Genomic DNA, 20,358 nt, shown 5'->3' with positions numbered 1-20,358 from the left:
GCAGCCGCCAACTCCCGAACTCCGTTAGCCGCAATGCCGGCGAAAACGTCGGCGTGAATTTCGAGCGTGGACGGGGGGACTCGTTGCAACAATGGCCCCCCTAGCAACCCCCCCCCCCGAGTCACACTCATTTCATTTCATGAATCAAAATCATTTCTTGCACGGGTCTCCCCGTAATTTGAATTCGTTTCCCGTCGCGAAGCCCCCGGGGGACCCCCCCTCCCTCTTCTGATCTCGTTTCCCCCGCGGGCCATTCCGGAATCAGTACACTCGTTGTCGGATAGCACGGTGTCAATTATGGATCATCGATTTCCCCAGCCACAACTTTCACAGTATTAGCGTTGCAACTCGTGCTTGGAATGTTTTCGTCTCTTCGAGGGGGATGCAAAAATAATCTGGGGAATTTTGTTCTCTTCGAGGTTGGTGGGTATTTTTATTGCTTGTGAAATAGAATTCTACGATTCTGTATTGGACGAGCAGTTGTCGCCCGGTTATCTGAAATTCGTCTCGAAATCGTAACGATGGCTCGAAAAATGAGCCGTGGAACGCCTTATTTCCCGGGACAGCCCACCCCTGACAAACTATTCACCTAAACTTTTCCTCGCACCGCCGGATAAACGAAAAGAAACTCAACCTTAAGCAACCAAACCACAAATTTCTTTCGATTCTCATTGCAATTTATCGTTTTTTTTTAGATTTTTCTTGGGTCACACCGCGAAGAGGATGGTGAATCTTTTAACGGTCGAGAATTGGGAAAGTTCCAAGAAACGCAGATAAAGCGAGAGCGTGCATAAAATTGGAAATCGTAAACATGGAACGATCAAAGTTCAAAACGGATGCACGGAATTGAAAAATTCCGACAACGCCGGGAAAACTTTGGCGTCCACGTCCCGGCGTGATTTATGGATCCGATCGTGAACGACGACGGTTCGAAACACGAACGATGAGGCCGTAATTTGATTAAATACGTGGAAGGTCGGTTTCGTTGTATTATTCAAGACCAGGCTTGATAATAAAAAAAATATAGACTTCGTACGGACTTCGTTGGGTCGCGAGCGTCGATCGTTCGATAGTTCCCCGTTTAACTGACCTATAGGAAGAGTCTATGCCAAGGGTGGGAAACCTTTTGGCATTGGAAGGCCGCGTGTTGCTTCATCGATCACGAGTGAGGACGTATCGTTCGCGAAACGGGTCGAAACACTCTTCAGAAACCGCCATTTTCTCCCATTAAAACTCACAAAAAATAATAATTAATACTGTAGAAAATCAATGTGTTCTCGAATGGATTTTCAAAATCATAACGACACGATATAATTGGAGAATATATTATTTATGAAGTTCAGAAAACGTAACATTAAAATTCAGGAAAATATAATTGAAGCTTGCAAAAAATAATAATTAATACTGTAGAAAATCAAAGTGTTCTCGAATGGATTTTCAAAATCATAACGACACGATATAATTGGAGAATATATTATTTATGATGTTCAGAAAACGTAACATTAAAATTCAGGAAAATATAATTGAAGCTTGCAAAAAATAATAATTAATACTGTAGAAAATCGAAACGTTCTCAAAGGGGTTTTCGAAATCATAACATCACGATATAATTCGAAAATGACTAATAATAATAATAATAATTCGAAAATATATTTTTCCAGACACGCAGTCGCCATTAAAGTACAGAGAAATGAAATAAAAGCTTGGAAAAAATAACTCTTAATCCCGTACATCCTCGAATGGTTTCTCGAAACAGTAACGACACTTTTTTTGGCGAATATATTTCCCCCAGACCCTCGAAACGGTCGATCCCTTCGAATCAATTTATTATTGGCGCTATAACATCCGTAATTGAGTTTCGTTGGGAAATGTTCGCGCACAAAGTCCCGTCGATGAATAATACAGTGAAAAATCATCCGTAGCCGGATCGTCCAATTTTATTTTTTCGCGAAATTCTTTCATAGACGGGATTTATGATCGCTGATATTCGAACCGTACCGATAATACTTTTTAAGCTTTTCCAGTTTCGTCCAAACGAGTTTACAGTTTCGAAAATGTATTTTCCCTCGCGGTTTTCCCCTTTCCAAATGCGCCAAGAAAATGTGGCAAATTTTAGATATTTTACGGTCTTTTATGTACGTCACGGTTAGGGGTTAATACTGTTTCAAAGTGAACTTTCGCGAACGATCGGTCCGCGTCGTAAAAAAATATTTTACAGTTGGCGATTTATAGGAATCGTGGTTTCATTTGTGCCTCGATCGCGACCTGTCGCGTACACTCAGCAATAATGGCAGGACGTTTGGAAATTGGGTCGTTTTCTACAGCGGTCGGCCTGAAAACAAGGCAATCGCGAAGAGTGGCTTTTTCCCCGGGACAGGACTTTCGTTTTTGAATCGTTCGACGTGAAAGTTGGTCAGATCTAAGAGCTCTCGCCTTAATATCTTTTGTGAATAGTCTTCTCTGTTTCTGGAACTTCTTCCTCTTCCTCGAAATTCCCTAGAAAGAGAGTGCGTTCCACTTTCACGGTCGTCTCGAGAGAATCGATTCCTCGAAACGGTGGGGGATTTTTTCGGGAATCGATGATTCGATTTTCCTCCCCCCTCGAAGAATTAACGGGTAGAAAGCTTTTGGGCGATATTAGCTGGGTGAGCTGGTTCGCGCGGGATTCTCGAACCTCTTTGTCCTAAATGAGTGAGAAGGCCTTTTCATTTTGAATGCATCGCGAATCTGGGTCAATTCTGGCTACACCCGGCGTCGGTGCACTGCACATTGCCTATTTCAGTCCCTCTTTTAACCCTCGGATAATCGAAGCAAAGTCACCAGCCGATGGCTTTTCCGCCCGAGTTCCGCGTTTTCTAGCACGGGGGGACCCCCAAGGTCGCCATTTCTCGATCGATCCTACTCTCTCTTCTTGTCTTCGAGATCCCAATCTATAATACATCCTTCCTGTTTGTACGCCGCTCTGGAAACGCCATCGGAATCCCCTGATTCGATCGAAACCGAACATAACACCATCCGGGGGTTATTATTCCCCGGGTTTGTCCCCAGAGTGCGAACCCATGGCAAGCCCAGGACCGTGATACCGGAAACAATTTAAATTCTTATTACGGTATATCGACGAAAAAAACCATTGTGCGGACACCTGGGATCGAACTGGGGTCATCGAGATTCGTAGTCGAATGTTTTATCGTTGTCGCCGCTACTTCCTCCTATTTATTTATGATATTTACCGGTAATTGTTCAATTTAACGTGACTCGTATCACTTTGTAGACTTGTTATCGTATGCAGAATGAAATTAGAATCAATGATTGTCGATTAATCCCTCCGAATATTGTAATATTAATTTTCTGATCGACCCATATAATTCCTAACCTCTTGAAGGTAAAACGAGAAGTGATAATTCACAAATTTTTTTACAGCAGAAAGTTTCCACATGTATTCTTTAATATTTCAAGGTGCCAATAGTTTTTTTTCGTTACGTTTTATCGACTTTGGATGAAATAATAAATGTTTCGAAGTCCTCGTCTGACCAGTGGTTGATATTTCTACTTAAAAATGGGATTAAAACTTCCCAAAGTGTTCTTCGATTGAATATTTGTAAATTCTAAGGGGCAAATAGTAATATTAGCGAATAAAATTGCCTCTGCATGAATTTCGATGACCACGTCTGACCAGTGGTTGATATTTCTACTTTAAAAGAAGGTCTAACACTTCCCGGCGGTTCCTCAAGTAAATTCCCCTAAATCAAACATTGTATAAATGTTCAAATATTAATTCTACACACTTTCTTTGTTAAACAAACATAAATTAGAGTCATTAATTATCAATTAATCTATCTGAAAATTCTAATATCAATTATCCTTGGATCTCGAATTTTTTGGCAGGAAAATTGTACAATCATATTCTTCAAACTTAGGTACACATATTCATTGCTATTTCTAGATTCTATACAAATTTTTTGGTGATAAAATATTAACAATTCGCCATTTCACACATTGCAGCTTCCAGCCAATTAATTTATGGTATTTCTCGCTAATTATTCGATTTAACTAGCCTCGTATCACTTTGTAGACTTACTCTCGTTTGTAGAGTGAAATTAGAATCACCGATTACCTCTCGATCCATCAAAAAATTCAAATATTCATTTTCCGTCCGATCCATATAATGTCAAACCCCTTAAATTCATGGTTCCCCTTTGAGAACCGCTGAATTAAACGACTAGACGCGGTGGATTACGTCTGGAGTGATTTACAGGCACGTGGGGAGGGGGGGGGGCGTGGATTTTCTAAACAGACCCGGTGTTTCGTCAGGGAAGTCGTCTGGGGGTCCGCGAGTGGAAAAGCCGATTTCTGGTCGGACTGGCGGTGGGAAACGTGCAACGAAATTATCGGTGTGCACCGCGGTCTTGTGTTACGCGGCAATTATACCGACGAAACGATTTCCAGCTGGAAGATTCAAACACCTACGGGGCCATTGTGCCGCGGTTAGCCGAGGATGAACAAGAGCTCGCCTCCGCGCCTTTGCGACCCGCGGTTTTTCCAACCCCCGCGCTTCCAACGGTGCCTTTATTGTATTTTCCAAACAATAAACGACCGGCCCGGGTGTATCGCGGATGATAAAACTCGCCCCGAGCTTAATTCCGTCCGGGCGGATTAAGGGGACGTGTTAATTAGAAAGAGTCACCCGAGTCTATCTCCAAACCGTGTCCACATCTCGATTTCGAATTTTTTTCGCTGGAAAATTGTTCAATCTTCTTCTTAAAAATTAGGTACACGTATTCGTTGGTATTTGTAGATTGCGTAGAAATTTTTTGGTGATGAAATGTTCACCCTTTACCGTGTACAATGGCGTCGCAAGTTTCACCATCCATGAGGTTCGTCATCCATGATTTCGAATTTTTTTCGCTGGAAAATTGTTCAATCTTCTTCTTAAAAATTAGGTACACGTATTCGTTGGTATTTGTAGATTGCGTAGAAATTTTTTGGTGATGAAATGTTCACCCTTTACCGTGTACAATGGCGTCGCAAGTTTCACCATCCATGAGGTTCATCATCCATGATTTCGAATTTTTTTCGCTGGAAAATTGTTCAATCTTCTTCTTAAAAATTAGGTACACGTATTCGTTGGTATTTGTAGATTGCGTAGAAATTTTTTGGTGATGAAATGTTCACCCTTTACCGTGTACAATGGCGTCGCAAGTTTCACCATCCATGAGGTTCATCATCCATGATTTCGAATTTTTTTCGCTGGAAAATTGTTCAATCTTCTTCTTAAAAATTAGGTACACGTATTCGTTGGTATTTGTAGATTGCGTAGAAATTTTTTGGTGATGAAATGTTCACCCTTTACCGTGTACAATGGCGTCGCAAGTTTCACCATCCATGAGGTTCATCATCCATGATTTCGAATTTTTTTCGCTGGAAAATTGTTCAATCTTCTTCTTAAAAATTAGGTACACGTATTCGTTGGTATTTGTAGATTGCGTAGAAATTTTTTGGTGATGAAATGTTCACCCTTTACCGTGTACAATGGCGTCGCAAGTTTCACCATCCATGAGGTTCATCATCCATGATTTCGAATTTTTTTCGCTGGAAAATTGTTCAATCTTCTTCTTAAAAATTAGGTACACGTATTCGTTGGTATTTGTAGATTGCGTAGAAATTTTTTGGTGATGAAATGTTCACCCTTTACCGTGTACAATGGCGTCGCAAGTTTCACCATCCATGAGGCTACTCACTTGTTCTTGACTTTTGTTTATTAAAATCAGCACACTTTTACTATCGACGAGGTATTCCTTAAACAAATCTATTCTTTTTCGTGGCCTTTCCTTGCGCGAAGAAATTTAAACAAAATTAAATATACATTTAAAAAATTATATGGAATTCTAATATTTTTGCACGAATATTAATTTTAATTTTTGGAGCTTACAATTCGTCATTTTACGCCTTGCAGAACATAGTAAACAAAGTGTTGTGACTTCCATAATTTTATATTTAGAATGGGAAATGAAAGGAGGAAGTCACCGATTTAAAAAAATGAACAAAACTACCCCCAAGTGCAAAAAAAAAGTGCTTAATCCCTGAAAAAATGAGCTCGATTATTTCGGGATTTTTAATAACATTGTTCGGCGTTGGTAAACTTTCGTCGCGAAAACCGTAAATCTACGCGGATGATACGAGAAGCAGAGCATTTTCCTCGCCCGAAATTCCCTGAAACGAAGGGCTTTAACTCTAATCCTGTCGGGATGTGACTTCCGGGTTACGTGCTAACTTTAAGGCCTGCAAACATTTTCTGTATCATTAAGTTACAAAATACGTGCAGTGTCGCTGTAGAAATTTCGTAAACTCGAGTGCTATCATCCCTGTAGGATTAGAACCCTTTTCCGGGGGGGGACTGTGTCTTCACGTGAGTGTGTTTATTGTTTCAGGGAGAGGAGGATGAACCTCCGGAGGCGTTGAACATGGGCTGGCCCAGCAGTCCCAGGAAAAGACTATCTTACATTTTGGTAGCGCCCATCCTTTTCCCTCTGTGGCTGACCTTACCAGACACGAGGACACCGAGGGGTAAGAAACGAGGAATAAAAACTAATTTATATCTCTCGCGAAACGTGCAATTTCACCCTGGAAGAAAGTTTCGTTCGGGTGATTCGGTCTGAAGTGTAACCGGAACTCGTGGCTGACCTTTCGAAGTTATCCACCGTCACGGCTTGTCCTCGTGACCGACTGCTTCGTCGTGGCCTGGCCAGAAAATTCCGTTGTATTTTGAGTTACGCCGCCCACGCGTGCCCTTTCCCATTCGTTCGAGAAACTGGCAACCTTTCCACCAACGCAATTATTCCGTTTATGCTCGCAATATTTTGACAAGAGATTACATGGTAAATGTTTGGAGGACAATAATCAAAATCGGCAATTTTCCGCATCCCCTCGGAACGACCGCGATCTCTACTAATCCCCAGCCTCGTACAAATTACACGACACCGTGTAGAACTCTCGAATTTCTACGGTCTGCTGGTCCACCGGCGAAACAATTTGAATATGGAACCGTAATCTTTGCGGACGATCGACTGTTCGCGACGGACCATCCGCGAATTAGGGTTGAAAATGGTAGATCGATATGCAATCTACCTCAGACCTCATTTTCTCTTCTTCCGCTTATTCGTGGCGCGATCCTCTTCCAACTGAACATTCCATTCGCTCAATTTTTTCCAAACACTGGTTTATTTCGACTCTGGTGGGTCCCTGAATTCTATCAAAAGATTAAAAAGGTCCACGGAGAGCTGGCAATTTAAATAATCGTTCATAATCGACCCCCATCTGTTAATATATTGATTAAGTTAGTAATTTAGTTGGAACACACGATTGAACGAGCCCCCAACGGGTAAAAGTAACATATAAGAAGTAATATTTGACGATTTTTTTACAGCATAGCAATAATTATTTAAACTATATTTATCTCGTAATTAAATTAGAAGTCTATTGCAAGCATCACTTCTTTTTTTTGTGTTCAGAGGTGTGTGGCTTCGATAATTTTCCATTTTCTAAGGACGATTTTAGTTCACACAACGCTCAGTACAGTTGGAGAGTGTTAGATCATCGTTTTAAGTAGAAATATCAACCATTGGTCGGACGGGGTCTTCAAAATTGATGCAGAGGCAATTATTATTCGGTAATATTATTATTTCCCCCTTCAAATTAAAAAATATTCAGTCGAGGAATAGTTAAGAAGTGTTAGACCTTCTTTTTAAGTAGAAATGTCAACCACTGATCGGACAAGGTCTTCCAAATCAATACAATCAATTTTATTTGCTAATGTTACTATCGTTTACCCCTCCAAATTAAAAAATATTCAGTCGAGAAACAATTGAGAAGCGCCACACCTTCTTTTTAAGTAGAAATATCAACCACCGGTCGGACAAGGTCTCCGAAATCAATACAGCCAATTTAATTCGCTAATATTATTATCATTTACCCCTTCAAGTTTAATAATATTCGGTCGAAAAACACTTGAGAAGCGCCACACCTTCTTTTTAAGTAGAAATATCAACCACTGATCCGACGAGAAATCAAAATCGATTAAATTTAACGGGAAAAAAACTATTTGCACTCTCGAAACGTTGAAGAATATAATTGGAGAGTGGTGAAAAGTTTCATGGAGGCCCCTGTGCTGTAAAAAAATTGTCTCGTCCCTTAAGATCGACGCTGGACGACCGCCGGGTCTGTTATTCAAAACCTTTTCCCTGGGGGGTGGGGGGGGGGGCGCTATCAATCAGTAACGGGGCGCATTATCGCGGCCTATTAACGGCCTGTATTTCAACGGAGCACAATGCCAGCCGACGAAAGATGATATTGACACGCTAATTTCGAATCGACGACTGATTGTCGCCTGCCTCGCGCAGCCAGCCATTCAACGGCCCCGACGCCGTCGCTTTTCATTGTTACGGAAAATTGCTGCGACTGCCTGTTCGACGCGCTCCGCTGGCAAAAATTTCCGCCACGCTTCCGCGGAACCGCGCCACGAAATAGTCGGTACAGTTTAGTCGCGCCCGCTGAACAAACTTCGTTCGGAGTCGCCTTCGAACAAACGGGAATATTCTCGCGACTCTGACTTTGCATTTAAAAAAAAAAAAAAATGAATCAAAAGCTTGCGGTAATATTTATTTTCGTTCAATTACTTGGTATGGAGATGATCGACAAGGATTCGTTGAGAAATTCCGTTGTTTACTGCGACTTTACTCGGACGTCTGACCAATATTCGTTCTTACCACTTGAATTTGGCTTCAGGAAGCATTTATGTTGGTTTAGAAGTTATTTAGTATTCTTTTTAGATAGTTCTGAGTATAGTAGGTAGAGATATAGGGAATGAGCAGCATTGTAACGCAATAGACGTTAAAAAAACTCTTTTTTCAAGTAGAAATATCGAGTATTGGTCGGACATACTGTTTAGGTCGAAGTTTCTCGTGAATAGAGCCTCGTAGGGAAAAATTTTATTCCACATTTTCTATCCTATTTCCCCTACAGAACAACCATAATGTCTTCAATCCATTGGAATTCTATTTATATTGGTTATAATCCCAATCAAAGTCAGCGTCTGACCAATATTTGTTCTTACTACTTGAATTTGGCTTCAGGAAGCATTTATGTTGGTTTAGAATTTATTTAGTATTTTGTTTAGACAGTTCTAAATATAGTAGTATAGATTTACAGCAAAAAAAACGACACTGTAACGCAATAGACGTTAAAAAACTCTTTTTGCAAGTAGAAATATCGAGTATTGGTCGGACATACTGTTTAGGTCGAAGTTTCTCGCGAATAGAGCCTCGTACGGAAAAATTTTATTCTACATTTTCTATCCTATTTCCCCTATAGAGCAACCACAATGTATTTAATCCACCAAAATTCTATTTTTATTCTTCACAATCCCGATCAAAGTCATCTTCAGAACTTTAAGACAAATAACAACCCTTTTCTGACTATTCTCCGCTACGAACACGAAATAATTCTTTTAATTAACGACCAGAGCACCTGGTGGATACGTATAAAAATTTTAATACTTCAGAGGACGAGTACCCAATCGAATGGAGGAGGTATCCCCGTCGAACGAAACCCAATAATTTTAATATCCACGGAACAGCGGAGTCCTGGTCACGGACGGTCGAATCTAATCGCGTATAGTCGTCCCGTGGAATTAGATTATCGCGATAGAAAGTCTTTTGGGCGTGGTGGGGCTCGATACGCGGCCGGTCTGATATATGATCGACCCTTTCTACTCGCTACGAACATCGAACCGTCAAAGGGGAGGCAATCCGGATAGGTTTCCGCTCGAACCAGCGAAAAGGGGACGCGGATACGAGTCCAGCGATGCTTTCTCGAACAGAACCCAATCATTTGGATGTTAGATTCGTAGAGGGAAAGTCGCGCGGGAGCTAAATTGGTCAGAGACAGCGTTCACTCGATTTCCACTTGGAATTTGTCGCGGGCCAAAGATGGCGGTTGTAAATATTTTAAATACGGATCCTCCGTCGTCGCGACGGTCAAAGGAGAACTTATTTCCGGGGTTTCTTCCGGTTTCAGGCAGTGGCGAGGCTCGATAACACCTACAGTAGCCGCGACCTATCTACAGGGTGACCCATTTCCATCTATAAATACGTTGCGTTATGCAAAGTTCGTTGCGCCAAAGGGAAAATTGATTTTGTCCTGGTGTTATTCGGTTTCACTTTTCGTACGTTTTGGTGAAACGAAAAATTCCTCGGCAAATGTCTGACCGTAGAATGGGGGATCAAGGTGAGAATTTCGGTAGGACCGTTTTCGGTTCGAGGTGATCGAATCTTCCCCGATGAGAGGGGGGTTGGAATTGAGACGGGGATAATCCAATCGTGAGGGAATCCCTTCGTTCTGACAAAGGAGACTCGAGGATCGCTGAGACCCAAACGTGTCTGCTTTTTAGGGAAGAAGCTCTTCGCGGTGACGTTCATCGGGTCGATCTTCTGGATAGCGGCGTACTCGTACCTGATGGTCTGGTGGGCGAACGTGGCCGGCGACACTGTTCGCATACCGCCGGAAGTGATGGGCCTGACGTTCCTCGCCGCTGGCACCAGCATCCCGGACCTGATCACCAGCGTGATCGTCGCGCGAAAAGGATTCGGCGACATGGCCGTGTCGAGCTCCGTGGGCAGCAACATTTTCGACGTCACAGTTGGGTAAGATCCTTCGCGCACACGCGGATATTCAGCACAAACCATATTCTATATCAATCATTCCATAATAGTATACAGGATAATCCCTAAAGTTTCCTCGATCTTCCACTGTCACGGCTGAAATAAAGGCAGCTTTCGAAGTATTTTTTCGACGTAACTATGAAACTTTTTCTGATAGGTGTTCGGTGTTCTCAAAAGTGTATTCCTTGGACCACTTCTTAGAAAAATTTCGTATGAAAATATTAATTATTACAGCCATTATAGGTACCAGTGTAAGAAGCCTCCAAAAGTTTCTTAGAAATGTGAAATTCGTTAGGAATTTTCTTCAACTACACAAGTACCTTCGATTGCACATGGATTATTATTAGACTGCGGATTTTTATGCAAATTCATATATTTATTAATAAAATTAATAAAATAACAGCTTCGTAGAGGGTTCTTTCAACCCCTAAATACAATAATTCTTATCTTACTTCAGTTTCTGTTATATTTTTCCATATTAAATGCATTCTATAGTTTTTTCACAATCTAAATTTCCCATAAATGCATAAATATCCGTAGTCTAATTATTATATATTATAAAATGGTGGAAAAAGGGATGTGTCGAAGAATAACTGGCTGTTATTTTCTAGGTTAACCTATCGAAAATAATTGAGACCAAAATGGCGTCGAGAAATTTGGTGCCAGGAGAAAACAAAATGGGGTACAGAAATTCCCCAACAAATTCATTCATGCTCGCTTCAATCGAGTCTCTGTTATTATTTATTGCAAAAAGATATATTTTTGAGCCTCTAGTAATAATTATATATTATAAAATGGTGGAAAAAGGGATGTGTCGAAGAATAACTGGCTGTTATTTTCTAGGTTAACCTATCGAAAATAATTGAGACCAAAATGGCGTCGAGAAATTTGGTGCCAGGAGAAAACAAAATGGGGTACAGAAATTCCCCACCAAATTCATTCATGCTCGCTTCAATCGAGTCTCTGTTATTATTTATTGTAAAAAGATATATTTTTGAGCCTCTAGTGATTAAAATAATTGCAGGATAAATAGAGAACCGAAGCCCCCTGACGAAAATGGCGGCCGTTTCGAAAGCTTTGTGGAATAATTGCAGCGTGGAGGCGCAAATGGATGAAAGAAAACGACACGGTGGCTCCTTTTGGCGGGCCAATCCCGAGAATAAAAGCGAGGAGCGTGTCCCTCGGTCCCGTACGAGACTAATTCATCGGTATTTGTTTTTCCCCCGCAGTCCGATGTAGGTCGCGTATGGATTTACGCGGCTCCGTTTATAAGTGGCCATCGCGTCGCGGTTATCGAGGGCATCGGTTATAGCAATTTTCACGCGAGACACATAATCTGCCGGCCGTATACGTGCTTCTCCGAGCCTGTCGCTAATGCACACGAAACGAGATACGTTTAAGGAAAGCCTCTCTTCCCCCATATCGATTCGACGGCGCTTTAAACGTTTCCCTCAAACAATCCTGATGGACGCCCCTGAACACTGAAAATTCATATTAATACGCGTTCATTGCTAATCTATTTCTCACCAAATATTTCCATTTGGATATATTTGCAATATTCACCCCATTTTAAATTTTCATCCCTCGAGGTTATTATTGTTATCACGCTATTTAAAGAAATATTTATTTATTTAAAATGAACAGCAGTCAGAGAAATTTCTAGTAATTTCTAGGTAGAAGATGGTCAAAAATCTATTTTTGGGGAGCTCGATGTTTTTTCGAGGGATGAAAGATCGTAGATTTTAGCAGATTCGTTCCCCGCCCCATAGACAATTAGGTAAATTTACGGTTATAGTCGAGTTCCGGAGATCGTTTGGGGGGGGGGGGGGTGCTATTATTCCGAGGGGCGGTTAAGGCGCGAGTAATAAGATTACGTCACTTTGAGCCGGTGGAATCTCTCGTTAGTCGCCACTCATCTCGCCGGGAAACATGCTCGGCTGATTCTCGCCGGTCCTCTACACGCTGACAATTATTTCACAGAAATCGGGAATTCGCCTCGTTACGCGACGCACCGGGGCTTGAAGGGATCATCGCGAGGGCTCCGTAAAAAATTAGTCTACCAACGATCTCGTGGCCACGTGCTCTCAGCAAGACCCGCCCCCCCAAAATAAACAATCTCTTTTCTTACGTTCGTAGCTTCTCGAGCATTTAAGAAACAAAATTAGACATTTCTAAGGGTAGTGATACAGACTATCAAGGCAGAAAAGAACAATTTTACTCCCCTTGGTATTTCTTATTTAAACTCATTATCGATACCTGGTAATATCAAGAATTTAAGTAAATTTTCTTCTCTATTACGCACAAGAAGATTAGATTCTGATCCTTGCTAGGAAGTATTTAGCCAGAAGGACGTCTGGGTATATTACGAAAGAGTTATTGGTAACCGTGGAAAGGGCCATAAGTTATAGACAAGGTGAAACAGAGGGGGCGCGATCGTTCTCTAACGCGAATGAAAACCTAAAAGCGAAGAGAAATGGTCGTCGTGTGTACATTTCTGGATGGAATCTTGACGCAGCAGGGGCGGTATCGCCGAGACTTTTCCTTTCGTGTGTCGGATAACACGCAAAGTTTCCTTAAGGCTTTACGATCGATCGCGCGCGGAAAGAGGGGGAGGGTGGTGTCTTCGGCGAACGGAAATTGCTCGAACGTCGGGGAACGATTACTTCTTGAAAGGGGCTAAAGAAACGGCCTCCCGGACAGATTCCCTATCGTTCCCTATTGGAAATATCGGAAACGTGTACGCCGACCACAATGTATTTAATTGGATAATATAGATACAGTCGGGGTTGCCTAAATCAATCGTTTCGTCGTTCCTGTCAACCACCAGCCCCAACCTAGGGTTCCCCCAAGATTCCAATCTTTATCTACGGATTCCCTTATTTTTACATCTGACATGCTCAGGCTCACGAATTTTTTCGTGGAAAAATACCCAATTCGAAGATGGAAGCTTCAGACATCCAGGAAAATTTTTAGGGATTGTTCTAGCATGCAAGAAGAAGGACATTTTTGAAATTTTATAACTGAAAAACTATTCAAGATATCAAATTGACACTTCGCACATTTATTTGCACATATCCAACCTAGATACATGAATTTTTTCAAACAAAAATACCTAATAGTTTCGAAGATACAAGCTTCAGAGATTGAGTGGGTTTTAAGGGGTTATTCCAGCATGCAAGAACAAGGTTATTTTTGAAATTTTGTAACTGAAAAACTATTCAAGATATCAAATTGACACTTTGCACATTTAATTATACATATTACACTGGGATACATGAATTTTTTCAAACAATAATACCTTATAGTTTCGAAGATACAAGCTTCAGAGATTGAGTGGGTTTTAAGGGGTTATTCCAGCATGCAAGAACAAGGTTATTTTTGAAATTTTGTAACTGAAAAACTATTCAAGATATCAAATTGACACTTTGCACATTTAATTATACATATTACACTGGGATACATGAATTTTTTCAAACAATAATACCTTATAGTTTCGAAGATACAAGCTTCAGAGATTGAGTGGGTTTTAAGGGGTTATTCCAGCATGCAAGAACAAGGTTATTTTTGAAATTTTGTAACTGAAAAACTATTCAAGATATCAAATTGACACTTTGCACATTTAATTATACATATTACACTGGGATACATGAATTTTTTCAAACAAAAATACCTAATAGTTTCGAAGATACAAGCTTCAGAGATTGAGTGGGTTTTAAGGGGTTATTCCAGCATGCAAGAACAAGGTTATCTTTGGAATTTTGTAACTGAAAAACTATTCAAGATATCAAATTGACACTTTGCACATTTAATTATACATATTACACTGGGATACATGAATTTTTTCAAACAAAAATACCTAATAGTTTCGAAGATACAAGCTTCAGAGATTGAGTGGGTTTTAAGGGGTTATTCCAGCATGCAAGAACAAGGTTATTTTTGAAATTTTGTAACTGAAAAACTATTCAAGATATCAAATTGACACTTTGCACATTTAATTATACATATTACACTGGGATACATGAATTTTTTCAAACAATAATACCTAATAGTTTCGAAGATACAAGCTTCAGAGATTGAGTGAGTTTTAAGGGGTTATTCCAGCATGCAAGAACAAGGTTATTTTTGAAATTTTGTAACTGAAAAACTATTCAAGATATCAAATTGACACTTTGCACATTTAATTATACATATTACACTGGGATACATGAATTTTTTCAAACAAAAATACCTAATAGTTACCAAGATACAAGCTTCAGAGATTGAGTGGGTTTTAAGGGGTTATTCCAGCATGCAAGAACAAGGTTATCTTTGGAATTTTATAACTGAAAAACTATTCAAGATATCAAATTGACACTTTGCACATTTAATTATACATATTACACTGGGATACATGAATTTTTTCAAACAAAAATACCTAATAGTTACCAAGATACAAGCTTCAGAGATTGAGTGGGTTTTAAGGGGTTATTCCAGCATGCAAGAACAAGGTTATCTTTGGAATTTTGTAACTGAAAAACTATTCAAGATATCATATTGACACTTTGCACATTTAATTATACATATTACACTGGGATACATGAATTTTTTCAAACAATAATACCTAATAGTTTCGAAGATACAAGCTTCAGAGATTGAGTGAGTTTTAAGGGGTTATTCCAGCATGCAAGAACAAGGTTATTTTTGAAATTTTGTAACTGAAAAACTATTCAAGATATCAAATTGACACTTTGCACATTTAATTATACATATTACACTGGGATACATGAATTTTTTCAAACAAAAATACCTAATAGTTTCGAAGATACAAGCTTCAGAGATTGAGAAGGATTTTAATGGAGTTGTTCTAGCATGCTAAAATAAGAACAGCTTCAGAATTTAATAACTATAAAACCATTCGTGATATGAAATTGAAACTTCGCGCATTTATTCGCACATATCCAACCTGGACGCATGAATTTTTTCAAAGAAAAATGCACGCCAGTTTCGTAGATATAAATAATTTGCGGACTGTCGATCGAACCGTATCGAAAGGGTGGTTTTAAATATCCATTATCCTTCGGGTGGCGGAGCACATTGAAATGCGAGGCGATTAAGTTAAGAAGCTCCGAATGTCCCGAGGCTCCGGGGCTTTCCCAGAGGACTTTGGAAAGTTTTCGAGCCTCGGAGATTCTTTAAGGCTATTAAATCTTTTGGAGATCTTTGAGATTCCCGAGCATCCCTCGACCCGAATAACACCGTCGAATATCGGGTCGGTGAGAACCGGATGCCCGGTTATTGTACGAAACCCGAGGATCCGAACGGCCGCGAAACGTATAAATTGGAATTTCCAGCGACGATCTGGTCGGAGCCAAGAGGAGACGCGCGGAATTGGTCGTTGCGGCAGCCCATTCAAGTATTCTCGCTATTTCACCGTAATGGCGTACACCCGTTCGTTCCCCCGTCGTTCCTGTATTATTATATCGTTGGCGCGCGAAATAGCAGAAATACCGTGCCAGAAACGACTCATTTTCCAACGATGATCCATAGGGGAGCCGCAGAGCCCACGCGTTCCCGTAGATCCTTTCCCTCCTCTGGCACAGAGTCACTGGCACGCCGCTTTCCCCGCCATTCCCACCAACCTGGATCCAGGAAGCTCTGCAACCCTCCCCCAATACCTCCAAACTCTCTAAAAAAAAAATAATTCAAATATTTATTACCCACAAAGCCACTCTGATTAAATTCGACCTTTGTTCTGCAACAAGTTCAATTGTAAACTATTTAAATAATATTTTCACTCGATTAACTCTTTAAATTTGTTTAAATTCTAGTGTCCTACTTGGTAGTGAGACCAACGATGAAGATTTGTAGAGAAATTGCTAGATTTACTGCGTCTTTGCTCGCGCGTCTGACCAATATTAGTTCTTACTACTTGAATTTAGCATTAGGGAGTATTCTTGCTGGTCTAGAATTTATTTAGTATTTTTTTCACTTAGTTCTAGGTATAGTAGGTGGAAATACGGGAAATGAGCAACATTGTAACGCAGTAAGTGTTGAAAAACACTTTTGCAAGTAGAAATATCGAATATTGGTCGGACATAGCGATTAGATCGAAGTTTCTCGTGAATGGAGCCTCGTAGAAAAAAATTTTATTCCACATTTTCTATCCTATTTCTCCTACGGAACAACCATAATGTCTTTGATCCATTGAAATTCTATTTCTATTGTTTATAATCCCAATCAAAGTCATAGACAAAACATTAAGACAAGTAACAATTCTTCTCCCCCCTTTTCTGACTATTCTCTGCTCTGAACCTCATCCAAATAATTCTTTTAATTAACGATCAAAGCACTGAGTAGTCTACGTAAGCACTCTGATTTAATTCTGAATTATTTAGAAATATCTCCAATCGATTAACTCTTCGAATTTGTTTAAATTCTAGTGTCCTACTTGGTAGTGAGACCAACGATGAAGATTTGTAGAGAAATTGCTAGATTTACAGCGTCTTTGCTCGCGCGTCTGACCAATATTAGTTCTTACTACTTGAATTTAGCATTAGGGAGTATTCTTGCTGGTCTAGAATTTATTTAGTATTTTTTTCACTTAGTTCTAGGTATAGTAGGTGGAAATACGAGAAATGAGCAACATTGTAACGCAGTAAGTGTTGAAAAACACTTTTGCAAGTAGAAATATCGAATATTGGTCGGACATAGCGATTAGATCGAAGTTTCTCGTGAATGGAGCCTCGTAGGAAAAAATTTTATTCTACATTTTCTATCCTATTTCTCCTACGGAACAACCATAATGTCTTTGATCCATTGAAATTCATACCGTCTGACCAATATTCGTTCATACTACTTGAATTTGGCTTCAGGGAGCATTTGTATTGGTTTAGAATCTATTTAGTATTTTTTTTAGATAGTTCTGAATATAGTATTATAGATTTACAGGAAACAAACGACACTGTAACCCAACAAACATTTAAAAAACACTGCTGCAAGTAGAAATATCGAATATTGGTCGGACATAGCGACTGCTCCTATTTAATTCTGAATTATTTAAAAATACTTTGAAGTACTTTCGATAGCTTTCGAGGCAAGTAAATCGACAGACGTTGGTTCGTAATTTCTATTTACATGGGGACCGATTTATTAATTATTGGAAATAAATGCTCCCGGTGAAACATTCTCCCGCGGCCCGTTACCTCGAGAAAAATTAAGCTGCGCCGGGGCTCGCAAGTCGTTTGCAAGTAATTAGGCTAATTGAGTTGATTAATTTAAACGTCTTCGTATTCGGCGGGCCGCGGCGATAAATCCTCGGCCGTGGAATTACCACGGGAAAAATGGGACGATAACGAACCCACGGCCGATAAATATGCAACCCGGGTAAATTAGAATATAGGGAAACCGAAGGACGAGGAGGAAAATGGCCGCGAGGCTCCGAACAAAAAGAACAGACGGTCCCGCTAACGAGCCAGAAAAACAATTACACGCGTCGAACGGTTCTCGAGACATCGGACGATTTATTTTACGACTAAACTTGCATTTTAATTCTTATTTCGTACCGTCGGATACATTTTATTGTAATAAATTTGACGCTCGTTCGATTGTTTTTGCGAAAGGAGCAGTGGCGACACCTCGCGGCCATTTCCACGCGGAAGATAATTAAAAGCTAGATAATTTCCAGGGGCCCCGTACTTGCTCATTAAAATCTGTTTCAACGCGCCTGTAAGACAAGTTGGACATATTCTCCATTGTTCAAACCTCGGCTTTTTAAGCCCCGTTCGGAATTTATTATCCCGCGAGCTCGTATAGCGGTAAATTGGGCTCCTTTGACGGGTCCATTATCACCCAGTCTAATTCCTCGACTGTAATTCGCAAAGTCGCTTCGCAACCTCGTTAAAATATTTACGAATATAACGATTAAATGCAAAGCTACACTCTGGCTGTCCAGATTAATTTTTTGTTAACCGTGCACATTGTTTTTTTTTTTTTTTTCTCGCGAAGATTCTCGAGGGCTGGAAAAAGGCAAATAAACACGGCGGTGAAACTCGCGGGACAATTTTTCGTAAACGGCGCATTTCACCGGAAATGCTTATCGCAAACCCTTCGCTCTAAATTGCGTTCCATTTTTCGCGTAACAGGATACTCAAACACGTCTTTACGCGAACCTACACAGTGACTTAAAACGACTAACAATGTTTACCTTTTGCATGTAGTTAGAGGAGGGATTAAGCTACACAGCTGGCGGACGTAGCTGTTTACATTGTTGCTACCAAGAACGGAAAGAAAATTACTCTCGAAACGTTGTTGTCGCACCTCCTAGTCTCGCCCCATGAATTCTGTCGCAACGATACCGAACAAAGTAGGCAAATTCCCTCCAATTATCACGTGCATTCATAAATTCAACCATGCTGCTTCTCCTCGTTGTTTGGTATCGTCCGACCAAATTAATCTCGATATTATTAACAAAGACTGTGTCTTTCCAGCTAAGTTTTTCACGTTATTAATTATTAATATTAATGTAAAGGTAAAGCGAGGAAAACTAAATGATTTCATATTATTCTGGAAAAATTATTTTCAATTACAGAGATCCATTACAATCATTTTTGGTGGATAGACATATCCCCGAAATCCTGCCCACTTTTGAGAAAAAAATTCGTGAAAATGTAACATTTTTAGAAGAAATTCAAAAATTTCAAATCATACGACAAAAAATTATATTAAGTTAGAAGGGTCAATTGCAAACATTTTTGGTGAATAGACGTACCCCCGAAATCCTACCCATTTTCGAGAAAAAAATTCTTTACCAAAAGTACACTGTCTGACCATACCGTTGATTCATTCCCCTGAAATTTCATAAGTATCTTTAAAACATCATAACTTCTGAACGGATTGGAGGATTTTAATGTTTAAAGTAGCAAACGACGCGTATTTTAGTGAAGAATATGTAGAGATTGTAAAAATTTTGAAAAAGTTGTTCCTTAACCCCGTAATGTGGGAAAAACCCCATAAAAGTAATTCAATTTTCAAACAACCATAACTCCTACAATAGTGAATATATTTCAATGAAACTTTTTTCTGAAGTAGAGCCCATTGGTACCTATAAAAAAGTATTAGACAACTTTTCTGTAGCACGTCGAACAAACCGATTAAAAATGAAAAACGAATTTAAGAAAAATCGACAGGGGGTAGGTGCCTAAATTTTTGCGACGAAATTGAGAAATTTTAAATCGTTTTGAAAAAATTATTTCTGGTTACTAGGGTTAATTACAGTCATTTTTGGTGAATAGACATACCCTCGAATTCCTACCCAGTTTCGAGAAAAAAATTTGTGAAAATGTAACATTTTTAGAAGAAATTCAAAAATTTCAAATCATACTAAAAAAATTATATTTAGTTAAAAGGGTCAATTACAAACATTTTTGATGAATAGACATAATCCCGAAATCCTACCCACTTTCGAGAAAAAAATTTGTGAAAATGTAAAATTTTTAGACGAAATTAAAAAATTTCAAATCGTTTTGAAAAAATTAGTTTTAGCTAAGAGGGTCAATTGTGATCATTTTTGGTCATTAGACATATCCTCGAATTCGTACCCAGTTTCGAGAAAAAAATTCCGTAAGTACAGAAATTTTCGCTGAAAAAAAAAAGTTTCAAATCGTTC

General features: G+C 39.7%; 1 protein-coding gene across 5 annotated transcripts in view; it reads left to right on the top strand.

Moving 5' to 3' along the window:
* The window catches only part of LOC122399922 (sodium/potassium/calcium exchanger Nckx30C), a 95,496-nt gene that overhangs the window by 73,576 nt on the left and 1,562 nt on the right, over positions 1–20,358 (top strand). For all 5 annotated transcript variants that reach the window (XM_043401005.1, XM_043401004.1, XM_043401003.1 and 2 more), the window contains 2 exons: positions 6,429–6,564; positions 10,445–10,697. In XM_043401005.1, coding sequence (XP_043256940.1) covers positions 6,429–6,564; positions 10,445–10,697 — 389 coding nt within the window. The remainder of the gene's footprint in view (positions 1–6,428; positions 6,565–10,444; positions 10,698–20,358) is intronic.

Source organism: Colletes gigas, unplaced genomic scaffold (assembly GCF_013123115.1).
Source record: "Colletes gigas isolate AHSC1104 unplaced genomic scaffold, ASM1312311v1 Colletes_gigas_Sc00015, whole genome shotgun sequence".
Taxonomy (NCBI): Eukaryota; Metazoa; Arthropoda; class Insecta; order Hymenoptera; family Colletidae; genus Colletes; species Colletes gigas.
Note: the sequence above shows the minus strand (reverse complement) of the source record. Positions and strands in the feature narration are given on the sequence as shown.